The sequence below is a fragment of the Cygnus atratus genome, chromosome 6 (genome assembly GCF_013377495.2).
Source record: "Cygnus atratus isolate AKBS03 ecotype Queensland, Australia chromosome 6, CAtr_DNAZoo_HiC_assembly, whole genome shotgun sequence".
Classification (NCBI taxonomy): Eukaryota; Metazoa; Chordata; class Aves; order Anseriformes; family Anatidae; genus Cygnus; species Cygnus atratus.
The window spans coordinates 40,434,416-40,448,001 of record NC_066367.1 but is presented as its reverse complement, the minus strand read 5'-3'; the positions used below and the strand labels follow the sequence as shown (position 1 = coordinate 40,448,001).

The 13,586-nt window shown below is 36.0% G+C and overlaps 1 protein-coding gene across 1 annotated transcript in view; it reads left to right on the top strand.

Annotated features, from left to right (window-relative positions):
* The window catches only part of BAZ2B (bromodomain adjacent to zinc finger domain 2B), a 139,331-nt gene that overhangs the window by 56,370 nt on the left and 69,375 nt on the right, over positions 1-13,586 (top strand). The window contains 1 exon segment of the mRNA XM_050711467.1: positions 8,536-8,691. Coding sequence (XP_050567424.1) covers positions 8,538-8,691 — 154 coding nt within the window. The 5' untranslated portion in view covers positions 8,536-8,537.

The window sequence follows — 13,586 nt, the reverse complement described above, 5'->3', positions numbered from 1 at the left end:
AACTTGTTTTTTGTTCTAAGATAATCAGGTTAATTTGAAGTTCTTTGGAGAAAGAAGAGCCAGTTGTTTTATCGTCACAGTCCTTGGACAGCTTCTGTGTGAATACTGTCAGATAAAATTGAATAATCTTTTATTTTTCTTTTTTTTCCAAGCTGTTTTATATTTAGTAGTCAAATATGAAATGGCTACTAATAATCTGCCTTAGCAGCTGAAACTGCAGGAAACTATCATTGCTTATTCAAGTTTGCTTCATCTTGATAAATCGAACGTATGGATAAAAAGCCAAGCAAATCCAGGAAAGATTTTTATGGGTTGAGCTCTGTGATGAGCTATGGAGAGTTGCTCAGGCCCTTTCAGGTCATGCCATATGGTGGGTGGTCACAAGCCCTGTGCAGTCATCATTCGGGCTTGTGGACCCCTTTGCCTGTCCCCGCCCGCCGCTGCCCCCCCCCCCGCTACCTGGGCTATGACCTTCCTTTTCTGTAGCTGCTGCTCTAGCTCTGGCTGAGTGTGGTTGGTGCTCCTCTCATTGTAGACAACAGGTGTAGGCACGTGTAGGCAGGAGACAAGTAGTAGACGCTGACTGCTATAGCTGATTGAAGCAAAAGGCTCCAGATGTTAGCCGTTGTTGCCAGCAGCAAGCCACCAGAAGTTGCTGAAGGATGATTCCCAAAGAAATCTCTCCCAGAAGTTCTCTAAAGAAGCCTGGTTAACTGCTGCAACAACTCGTGTGCATCTGTCAGCTGTCCCTGTTTGCTGCATTCTGTCATAGGCAATGGTCAAAAAGCTGTAATAGGCTTTGTGGAGTCCAATTATGTATGTGATTTTTTCACTTGTCTTCAATTTCATTTAAAAATGGGTTATTTTGTAATTAGTGTTCCTTCCACTTGTTACTTACCTACCGTTATACGCAAGAAATTCTACTTTATTCTAACCGAGATAAAATTTTCATTTTTAAACTGTTATTTCCTCCTTTATTTCTTTCTGCCTTGTCTGGAAAGATACAGTGGACAAAATCATAAGGCAGCGCTGTCCTAAAACCCTGGTATGTCAGCTACTGTTAGGTGTTAATAGTTAAAAGTTAATTGTCCTTCTTCCCTCTAACCACACTCAATGATAGCATTTACCGGCTAAAAATACTGGCTGCAGGATACTCTTATTTCATCAGTCCTGAACAAAACTCGTTGGAATGCCCCATGAATGGATTAGGTGACTTTGGAAGTATGGTATTCATTCTCACTTAAAATTAGGAGTAGGGACTTGGATGGGAAGAGTGATTCTTCTCTGTTTTTTGCAGCATAAACTGTATTCAGGTTTTCTCTACTGAAGTGTAAAATATTGGAGGAAAAATCAGAATGCAGGATGTAGAGGAAAGATGAACTTTTTCGTCAGGCATCTGCAAAATACTACTCATCAGTCCTGTTTCTCTGCTTCTATTAATATTTTTTAACCTGGGACCTTGATGTTCATAGTACTGGGAGCAACACACAACTGAATTTGTAAGAGATGAAATGTAATTCTTTGAGTCCCTACCATAAATTATGATACCATGTCAAGGAATGCATTGTAAATTCCCCCCTGTGTCAGAGTTACTTTACGGAGAAGCAGGCTTCCTCTAGGAAGGAAGCCCATAGGAATACATGCATATTCATAGATTTAAATCAAAGTTACCTGGTTTGTAAAAAGCAATGAAACAAGTGTTGTCTATACGTCTTGCCGAGAAGAGAAGTAATGCATTGTTTTTTTAAGCTTAGTTTCCAAAATCACCTGATTTTCATGTTACTGGATAAATTGGGCACACGTTTATTGTTTAGTTCAAAATTAGAGGAACTACTATATTTGATACCATATTTTTTAATGCATACAATAAAAAGGAATAAAAAACAGGCTTACAAATGCCTGAAATGCTACAAATGATCTTTATGCTTCTTCATCTTAACATTCTGATTTTTGCAGTGATCCCCAGAAACACAATTTTTGTTGGGTAGAGCTAATTAATAACTTTTTATTTTTAAGAAAACAAAACCAAAACACAAAACCACAAAAAACAACAGACCAAACCATGCTTAGCGAACTTGCTCACTTGGAATTTATTTTCTGTGGTTCTTCAACACTTACTTTCTGTTGTTCACACTACTATAGACATAGGATTTTTGATGTTGATACCTGTTAGCTCTCTATTTCAGGTCTATCCTGAGAAAGAATCTTTTGTTATATATTTAGAAAATGTAATGTGTATCAGTTCAGAAATATTGAATAATAGTTTAATTTTGAAAATCAGTTATATATACAGTTTGCTCAATGCCTTCACAAACTTTAGTATAAAATGCTATCAACCTCTCTTCTGCAAAACAAGATACCATAACACTAGAATCTAATGCAGAAGAACAGATTATCTAAGTCTCACAATCAGGATTAAAAAAAAAAGTTTATGTGAGGAATGGAACATTGCCTTCTTTACATATAAACTGAAAATGTGATTTTCATCTGCTTAAGGTGAACTGTCTTACACAAAAATACAGTCCTTAAAAAGTGATGTTCATCCCAAGTCAGTATAAAATGCTGAAATACTGCTGTGGTTCCTTTTTTTTTTTTTTTTCTTGGAACAAAGAGGTTTGTGAAACATCAGTTCTGAAATGATGGAATTTTTTTTTTTTTTATGACAGCTTCTGCAGTCCTGACAGGGTTGAGATTCTGCATCCAGTTAAGGTGGTGCCAATATTTACTTGCTTTTTCAAATCTGCATAGCAATGTTGAAATACAAACGTGTCAGTGCCTATCATCTCTATTTCTTCTCTGTGATCCTTAACATTGTCTCCTCAGAACTTCCACGTATCATCCTCCTCCTAGTATCTAAAGCACGAGTGCGAATCTTCCTAAGCTGGAAAGGTTGTACAGCTGCTCATTTGGCAGAATTAAATTATATGATGAGTCCTTTTCTTGTCACCTGATTGAGTTTACCTTGTCATAGTCTAAATGTATAAAAGATGGAGTAAGAACAAATGCATTTTTGAAATGACATATTTTATTCTGAATCTATTTTAAATGCCCATTGTATGTTACCAAAATAATGGAATGGCCACTGGTTCCCTGTTAAGCTTCCATTTTCACTGAGCCAGATCTCACTCATTTAGGCCAATCTTAGGGAGCTGCATTTGCATTTAGGTCGTTTTTAGTATGTTGACTTAGGTGGATAAGGGCTGTTAAAACAAATGTTTGCAGAATTGTGATGTGATATATTTGTGTTATTACAATTATCGTTGCTGCTGTGGATTCTTAATGCAGTAAACAGTGAGTTGTTACATTAATGATCGAATTTGGCCTGATACTGGGGGGGAGCTGTAAAGGCTTCAGAGCATAATACAGAAATGCAGCATGTGCCTTGCACAGCGTAGCTATCTAACAATAATACATTAAGGTTATTTATGGAGTTTCTTTGTGGTTGATATGCTACTGAAGAAACATAAGCCAAACTTGCTGTTAGTTTACTAAAGATAAAATTGTTACAGTGTTTTCTTCCCTTAGTTTTATGTGAATTGCTTAAAGAAAATCATCAAAAGTCGCATAATTACACTGAAGATGTCTTTAAGATTTGTACAGCATTCAAGACGTGAAGTGAATCTCAGTAATTTTATCAGCAGTTTCATTCGAGTTTAAAGACCTCAAGTGTCTAAAACACAGTAGTAGTAGTAGTAGACTGCACATTACGAGTTTTATGACTGGACCTTGTCATTAGAACTGGGAGCATCACTGGGTGCCTTCTGCATCTGCAGCTTGTATATAATGCACTGCACCCATTCCTGTAGCTGTTACTCTTCCTTCTCTGAGAGTCTTCGGTCAGGGTGGTACTTTGTTGTATTTTTTGGCATACCACTGCTTTTATATTTTTGATTGTCTTTGGTTCTGTGTCCTTTGTGACATGGTAGTGCAGAACCCACAGGTGCTGCTTGGCATGCTTGTTCACCCCCTGGCCAGCACTCTCACTCCGCACTGACCCTCTTTGCGCTGACCTGTTAGGACTCTGCCCAGCTACAAAGGGTAAGAGTTAGATTTTCAATTTTAGTTCATAAAACGGAGCTACATTTCAAATTTGTGATGAACTTGGCTGTGCTGGAGTGTCTGTTCTGAAAGAGACTGATGTGCTTCCCTTAAACAGCTGTAAAATCTTTAAGCATTAAAGCACGTGTTGACTCTAGAAATAGCCATGGACTGGTGATATGTTGCAAAATGACCAAATACCTTGCTGTGTTGGCAAGATAACACTGAATGCTGTGGGAGTCTGCTCCTGGTTGCTGTCAAATAGTTGTTACAAATTTCACTTGGACGTTGAAGAAGTCCAAAGTATATTTTCACTTTTGCACTTTCACCTTCTTGACTGTGTTCAAGGTAATAGTTAAAATAATGAAGTAATATATAAGTGTGTAGAGGCTAAACTGGAAGTTTTAGGTGTGTGCATCTACTTTTTGGATGTTTTTCAAGACTAGATTCATAGTATTTGGGCATCCCAACTAATGTTGACAGGATACTATTATATCGATGATCACATCCATTCAAGGGAGTTACTTCTTAATACATACTTAAGAGACTATATATTTTTTTCTGTGCTAGTGTACATTTCAGCAGAGGTCTCGAGCATAGAATTGGTAGATAATTCAGTTTTTAAAAATTTCAGCTCATTAAATATGAAAATTATTTTGTTGGTGCTTCCCATAGTAGAACTTCAGCTATGTTTAGTATTCTATGTTTATGAAACGTTGTGTTTATCTGTAATGTTTTTCCTGTTTCTTTTTTTTAAATCAGATTTTTTTTTCCTAGTGAAAAGCTGCACATGCTTCCTTCCTTTTTTGTTCCTTTCTTTAGAGAGATTGCCTTCTGTTTTCACTGAGTAAAGTTGCATTCATAAATATTATTCACCATGGTGAACTTTGGGAAAATAACTGGAATTTCAAGCAAGGCATTTAGAAGGACTGACACAAATCACTACATGTGGAAGAGAATAATAAAAAAAAAAATCGTGTTTTACTTAGTTTCTCATTTACAAATATGAGGGTTTAAAAAGCAATCATGAAACTTTACCATAAGTATTGACTGGCAAAATACACTAAAATATAATATATGTTTAATATATGCTCTCAAGCTTAAAAAGAATACAAATCTGTTGCAGCTGGTATGAGCTTTTTAGCCATAGAACATATTAGGTCTACAGTGTAATTATTGCTGATCCTGATTAATGACTCTCAGGGATTATCTTTTTTGGTTTCAACCATCTGCTGTGGTTTAGAGTAATAAACTAACTAAACATAAATAAGATTTGACTTAATTTGAAAGCAAAAATACGCGTATCTAGGAAGAGTTTCATTTCTTCATCTCAAAATTTAACGAATACCAATATTCTATTTATTCTATTTGAACTTAAAACAAAAACTTAGCTGAATTAAAGGTTGAAATTGCAATCCCTAAAGAAAACACCTCCCCGTCCAACAAAAGAGTCTCCATCCACCCCAAATCCAAAAAACCATAACAGTATAAAAAAACAAAACCCCTACAAACTAATACCAAACATTAAAAGAACAGTTTTTATTGTTTTTGTTCTCCAGTCTTAATTGGTGCTGTATTGCCAGTTCAGAGAGGTAGCTTATGTTGGTTAAAAGCGTGCCATCTATAAAGACATCCATTTCTGTATTTGAAAGAAAAAAAAACTATCTTAATTTACTGAGCATGTCTTTCCATTTGTAGCAGAAATGCTGATTGCTAATGGGTGGTTTCTAACTGTTCTTATTTATAAAATACATTAGATGGTAAATATTTTAATAATGAATTATAACATGCAACATGAGAGCAACAATGCAGAAATTAGAGAGCTTTGGATGTCTTTGTTAGGAAACACAAGTGAAATACCAAGTCTGAATCCTGAATTCTGAATGTAGTGCACCGAAGCTTAGAAACACCTTTCCTTTTACAAGTGATTACTGTAATAATGCCATTATGGTATGTTTCTGATTTCTCTTAAGCCATTTGTGTATATATAATAAATTCACTATAGCCATACTTAAAACAGTGAATACCAAAAGACAACAAAACTGTAGGTTTCTGTACAAAGACAACTTGTTGGCCTCACCTAAATTTGGTCATTCCATAGAGTCTTAGAAGTGTACTTTATTTTCATTTATATCTTTTTTTTTTTTGGTTTCTGTATGTATACTAAAAATGATTTTTTGTAGTGTGAAATAATGCATGTGAATGCTACAGACTTAAACTATGAAAATTTTTTTTATTAATTATAAAAATAGGAAAAATTATAAAATTTAATGAACATGTTATAATATTTAAAGCATACAGTAGTTAATTTGTTCTTTATTAAAAGTATTTCTTCTTGAACTGTAGATAGAAAGTTTTAATTGGAGAAAAGTATGTATTTAGGTGTCCTGGAATTTAAAAAAAAAAAAAAAAAAAAAAAGAAAAAAGAAAAAGAGATTTAGAATGTTTAGTAGTATTGGGCTTTGAAAATTTCTTTGAAGGAAAATGTTTTAATTATAACTACTGTTCTAAAGCAAAAGTTCACAGCCCTCATATTTAGTCAAGTAATACTTTTTTCCATATCAGTGTAACCAGTTGATTATTTTTTTTTTAAATTTGCAGATAGAATAAATTCTCCTGAATGCTTGAAAATTCTGCAGGATAAATTGGGGAGTAAAGAACAAAATCAGTAAAGTCTTCCAGTGCTTTTATCTGTAGAGTGGTTGTTTGTTACGTAAAGGGTGGGCAGTTCTAGATGGTATACTATAGTTCCCTTGTTGGCAGATTTTTCACTTCATTTCTTATGTTTTGCTATCTAGCAAAGTCTAGAGACCTTATTCAGTCCAAAATTGCCACATATAAGAATAATCAGTGATAAATAATTTGATTTCCTTAAATGGCATTGTTTGAATTTCCTTTGGCTTTTTAAGATGCAGCTTTAGTGACTGAGAAGAACAAAGATGTATGTTTCTGGAGAAGTAGATAACAGCTTTTATGCTGCCTTTCCAAATGTGTATTTTAAAAGTCACTGTTTTGACGTAACTTTGGGTCAGAACTGCTTAACGCTTTTTCAAATTATATTTTAATTAAAAAAATACATATATATATATATTTTCTTGTGCGTATTTTACCTGTCATTTTGTTTGAGTAAGATGGGAGTGAGATTTTATATCAGTTTTTGGACTGATGCAGAGTACTTGGCCTCCTCACCTTGGCAGTGATAGGCCTGAGAAACAGTGGTGCCTCTTGTAGCTGAAGGAGACTCTAGGACAGGAACCTGTTTCTCAGGAGTTTCCCTGATAGGTATCAACTGTGGTTAGTCTCATTGAGCTTAAAATAATAAAATAATAATGGGACACTAAGAAGATGTCTTCCCCATCTTACTGAACTCTGATCCTGACCCATCGTCAACTGGAGTTCTTGCAGATTGAGTCAGTGTTCTGACTGTGCTGCCACCATGGTTGGATATTATTTGCTTGATTAAAATGTTTAAGTATTTGAGAAACTATTTCTCAACAAGTATGTTTTTAGTGATAATTCTGTGTATTTTTCTTAAAGTACAGACACGTTCAGTTAAATAAGCCTTGTAACTTGATTTAGGCAATTCATGGCACAAGTAAAAGCATCACTCTATATGAGAACTCCGCCGGGGGGGGGGAAGCTAGCAATTTACAGGACTTGTTATATTTATAATATTCCACCATAACAACTAGGCCATTCCCCAAGTTGAAATACTTTGTATGGACTTGTCTGCATTACGAGTTCTTAAAAGCTCTCTAGGGGAGCAGCAAGAGCAGTGCTACTCCGCAAGGAGGGGCAGGCTGGGAGCTGAAGGTGGCACGGACAGCGCCTTCCCTGAGCAGGGAACAGTTCCACAGGATCTGAAGGCAGGGTGGAGTAGCGTGCTGGTCATAGGATCTAGATAAAATAAAGGAATTGGTTGGGCCTAGGATCTCTCTGGTAATCTGGTCAGGAGTAGCAGAAGATAGGGGCTGATATAGGACTGGAGGGAAGCTACAACACGTAACAAGGGATCTAGCCATGAAGTGTGGGTACAGACCAGGTTGCAGAGAGGCCTATATGACCTGACTCAGGTGAGGGCTGAAGGTGCAGGCCTGAAACCAAATGAAACTTCTGGGCAGAGGGTGTGGGATGATTGTCTTAGGTGAGGCTCCTTGGGGCAATTAAGGCTTGTTAGTGCCCCTAAGGCCCTGACAAGGCTACTGGTGGGCATTGGAGAGAGCAGTTAATGTCATAGGTTCCATTGTGCAGCATTCAAGTTCAAATGTTACGTTGCTCTCAACAGAAGTACCTAATTCCCTTACTGCTGCAGTTACGCTGGATTCCCCTGATAACTGAGTGCTCTTCATGTGGTGTAGCTCTCACCTGAAGGTCTCCCAGGAAACTGCTGGAGTCAAGTGCAGTTCCTGCAACATGGTCAGCACAGGCAATCCTGTAGGCCCCCTTGTGATTTAATTTCCTGCTGCAGAAAGTAGATGTTTTTCTTCTCTTTTACAGATATGGAGTCTGGAGAGCGGTTAACGTCCTCGTCAATCTCATCTAGTGCAGCTACTTCATCTCCAGTGTCTTCTACACCTTCTGTTCCTTCTGCAGTTTCCAAGGGTGGCCTTACCACTGGAGCTGCATCACTGAGTTCCACAATCAACACATGCGGTAAGAATAACTCAAGTATATATTGCGATGTGATTTTAGTGTTTGCAAATACTTGGAATTATTAATACATGGTCAAATATAATAAGGTTTCACAGATGCATCACAATAAAATGTTCATTTTTTAGTTATTTTCAGGATGGAAATTCATATCTGTATATATTTTGCATAGTGCTTATGTGTTAAAGGATTAAAATGATTTATGCATTTTAAATGTGAAAGAACTTTACAGTTTGCAGAACTGCCTCAGTAGTGGGGATTGTTTTACAAATTGATTTAGCAGACTTGCTGCCACTTTTCAGGTTCAGATATAAACTTCTTGAGTATGCATCATGTTCTCAGCATTCAAGCCTAGCCCCTACTCTGTTTTTATATCTGGAGAAATAGTTTCTTCTAATGGAAGTTGTGATGGAAAAGCTGAACTTCAAAATTCCATAGTCTTACATAAACTTGACTAGTCAAACATCTTGGATTGAATCGGAAATTGATATGGAAGATTTCTCCGTGCAAGCATATCATTTTTGTAAATTAAACTCTCCTTTCAACTGCTGAATCATGTAAGTTATCAGCAAAGCAAGAAATGGTGAATTAACTAGCTCATCCTTACTGTTTCTTTCTTCTTTTTGGGGAGTGAATTTTAAATATATACACATATAAATATAAAACCTTGAAATATGCTGGAGTAACCTTTTATTGCAGTGTAATCTCCCTGGCAAAGCACGAAGAGTCCTAACTCACCATGCATTCTGGCAACTGACAGGGTACGCAATCAAGTTTATAACAGAGGCTACTTAAAAGACTTGATTATTGCAAAGAAAATTAGTAGAAGAAATTGGAATAAAAAGGGACCCTTCTATTCTAATGCACAGATTAAGATGCCTTTAACCTTCTCTTAGAAGGAATAGTTGATCGTTCTGAAGTGATTATTAAATGTGAAAAAAAAGATTTTTAAAGGCTAACATACTTTGATTATCAGAATGAGACTGATGGACATACTCATATTTTTATATAAATAACATAAGATCACAGAAGTGGATAACACAGTTTGGAAACAGACTAGGATACTAATGTATCTTGTCTACAGAATATCCTATACAGTTAGAAGAGTTTTGACTTAATGAAATTACCGTTCTAGTATGGATCATTCATGAGAAAACAACGTTTGGCTGGTTGACAGCATGAACACTTCTGCAAAATTTCTCTAGAACAATGCATACCTTTTCAGAGTGTATGCAACAGTAACCACAGTGTACTGTTGTGTCAGGTAGAGCAATGAATATACTCCTAAATAAAACTGATGGGAGGTACTGATAGTAAACTACATTCCAGCTTCTTTTTAGGAATACAAAGTGTCCTTGAGAGAATATATACAAAAGATCAGATGCAGCAGGCAAGGGTTTAACCATTTAAAAAAAGCTAAAGGAAAGAACTCATGAATACAGATAGTTGCTATCAGTTTCCTTAATTATGGAAAAAAATGAAACTTTTTTTTTTTTTAGGTTGAGGCTAAAATCAAAAGGCTACCTAAGCAAAGGGCTAACTGAATTTTCTAGTGAAGACAAAAACTGACAGCCTAGTATCATTACTACATTTTTCACCTTCTTTCAGATGAGTTTTATTTTGTTCATCTTGTTTAACTATAAATCCTCTATATGCACAGCACTACAGAAGACACACAATTAGATGTTGTAATACCTACAAAGTAAATACAGCGAGGAGAGGTAATTGAGCCTCATAAATCTTCACTTTGGGATTGTATGTTTATAGTCATATGTAAATTAACTTGCAGTACATTCTGAGAACTACCACAGAGAACCGTTTCTAATGGCACATGCTACTGAACACAATGTGTCTCCTCAAGGTGAGTTTGTAGTGGACTTCTGAAAATTAAAAACATTGTTATTCTGGATCAATTTTAGCTTAACCATCTTTTCTGGCTGGTTTTATAGTAATTAAAATAAATAGATGAAGCATAATTCCAGGTACACACATCTGGTTTCTAGTTGTCTTCTTTAGGAAGTTGCAGATGAACACACTTAGGCTGTAGAGGACACTCAGAATTTACTGGTTATACTATACCAGCACAGAAGGGTTTCTCAGCTTGGAGAATACGTTCTTGCTCACTCTACTTCAGGAACCCAAGTTTGTTCTGAACAGTAGTGGATTACCATGAACTGAAGTCCCAGTTGAAAATCTTTTGTTTTAATTTTTAAAAGAGTCAGTATTACTTAAGATAAAAAATGAATAGGTATATTTCCTAGTGTTAGCAGCTTCGGAAGAGTACAAGTCAATAGCCCTTTCTTACATGAGTAAGTGTTATCATAATGTAGTGTTTTATCTTTATGAGGTGTGATTATAGCAGCATGTAAAACTGTTTAAAGCTGAACAGTTTGGTCTTAGCATTTTGATATTTTCAGAGCTGAATGGTTCTTTAGGGTTACCTCAAGTATTTAAGAGTTTTACAATTCTCTTTCATCTGATGCTTGCTATTAAGACTATACAGGTTAATGGTTAGTTTTGATTGTTGTTCCCAACCATGAGGTTGGGATCTATTTCTTTCAATGTTGTTTCTAATAAATTTCAGCGTAGTGCTTTTTGGATGCTGGAGGCTGAAGGTGACTGTTGTATTTGAGCATCTAAATCATTTAATTTTAAAACAACATTATGCACATGGTAGTTCTTACAGCACTCCCATTGAGGCTTTTAATGTGTGATTGATACTTTTTAAAATATGGCTTAGTAGGTTGGTACTCTTTTGTATGTTGTTTATAAATTTCACTCTTTCAAGTTTACAAGTTTATCTGCAGTGTTTGTGCCTGAATTCTGTATTGGCTTTGTCAGCGGAGTAGTTTTGTTGGTCTGTTTTGAAAATTTCATTTTTTTTCTCAGAAAATTAGTTTGACTAGTTTCTTTTTTGCGTGTGATTTATGAAGACAAGTTAAAGGTGGAGTCCTTGCAGTTGCATTCATGTTTTTTATCTGTGTAGTTGTTTCCTTGCGAGCGTAGTCAGAAGCTATTAAAATGATACAACCCCCACTGCCTCCCCCCCTTTGAGTGGGTCTTTTAAAGAGATAGCCAGTGCTTTGCTTTCATTTAAAATAGCAGATATTTTGGACATTTCTCTGGTCTGATGAAGGCTTTTTAAATTATTATTATTTTGAGATTGGAGGATTGTTACTGCATATACATATAAACCATTTTCCAGTCTCTTCCATGTTTTCAAGTTTTACACTGCGGGACGTTCACCAGTACTATGAAATTATGTATGTCCTCCAAACGGAATGCTTGGAGGATCTAGAGTTTGGTGTTGGAAAGCATGTAGAAGACAAACTTTGATAGCACTGTAATGATTAATAAACAACACAAGGTGAAAACAAATTAATTTCTGTCACTCTAAGTAGTGCTCTAGATTTGTGGTATAAGTTGGAGTGCCCTTGGCATGGTTAGAAATACCAAATTATTTTTTTATTTCTACTGGTTGATGCATTGATGCTTTATGTTTTTAGGCATTAGTTAAGTGTTTATACCTTTTTGAGGTTTGAATACCTCAATATATTGTACCGTGAAGTTCATTTATATTAACAAAGGCATTCACAGTTATCATTCCTTGTTACTAAGAGACCAGCATTGTTGAAATGGATATTGCCCTTTGGAGTAGTGCTTTCAATCATTTATCTTTGTAGTGGCTAGTAAAATTTCAAAAACTGTGATCAAAAAAATTTAACCTATTTTGAAGAAAGTCACGAATGTTAAGGAGTGCAATTCAATGTTAAACTTCAGGATGCAGAATGTGTCTATAGTAGGTTGGTAACTTGAAGGAAAAAAAAGCTAGAATTCATTGCTGGACAGACTGATGTTCTATGAAATAGAGAAGTGTCATTACAGTCTGGTTTATTGTTACAAGCAAACAATTGTTTTATTTCTTCTGTATTTCTGAATGCATATTTAGACATTGATGGCCTCTGTTTTCTGGACACATCAGATGTTGGCTTCGGTAGCACAGTGCTGTATTTTTTTTAAGGCCATACCTGTAATGCTTTTTTGTGTATAGTATAGTATAAAGCCATCTAATTTTTTATGTGTGATAAGGATGATGAACTTCACAAGCTGATGGCGTGTGCTCATTGTTTACATTTTGAAATTTACAAGTTTATCACATTGGCATGATGGTAGAATGGGTTTTCTAGAATGAATTTGTTTCTTTGTGAAACGGGCTATTAAAATTAGATAAAATTTCTTTACCATGAGTGTAATTACACACTGGAACAGACTTCCTAGCATGGCGATTGATGCTCTATGCCTGTCCATGTTCAAGAGGCATTTGGTTAATTCCCTCACAATATGCTGTAAGTTTTGGTTAGCCCTGAAGCGGTCAGGCAATTGGACTCAATCTTTATAGATTCATTCCAACTGAACAGTTGTGTTCTAAAACTGGTTACTAGAGGGTATTGACTTGGATCAGAACCTGCTTTAGAAGTTTTAAAATAAAGATGGTGGTAGGACCTGGTGGCACAAAGGAAAATTCCAGGGCTTCTGGCGGGAGGTCTGAAGGAAAAGTACAAAAATTTCTGAAATGATCTTTTCAAAAAACGTGTTACAGTCACCATGTAAAAAACAAGTCTTGGAACATACTCCCTATACTGTCACACGTTATCTAGGAGCAAAATAATAACATACGCTGCCCTCCCCCAGTGAACAGTGCCTAGGGAGTAGAGGTTATTGTCTACCCCTCTTCAAGAAATGTGCTTTCTGGAAACTTTGTGCTATTTTGCTGCTAGGGCAAATGGGTAAATTTTTAATCATAGAACAGAATGTCTTGGATTGGTAGGGACCTCAAAGATCATCTAGTTCCAACCCCCGTGCCATAAGAAGGCATGCCACGCACTAGATCACGTTGC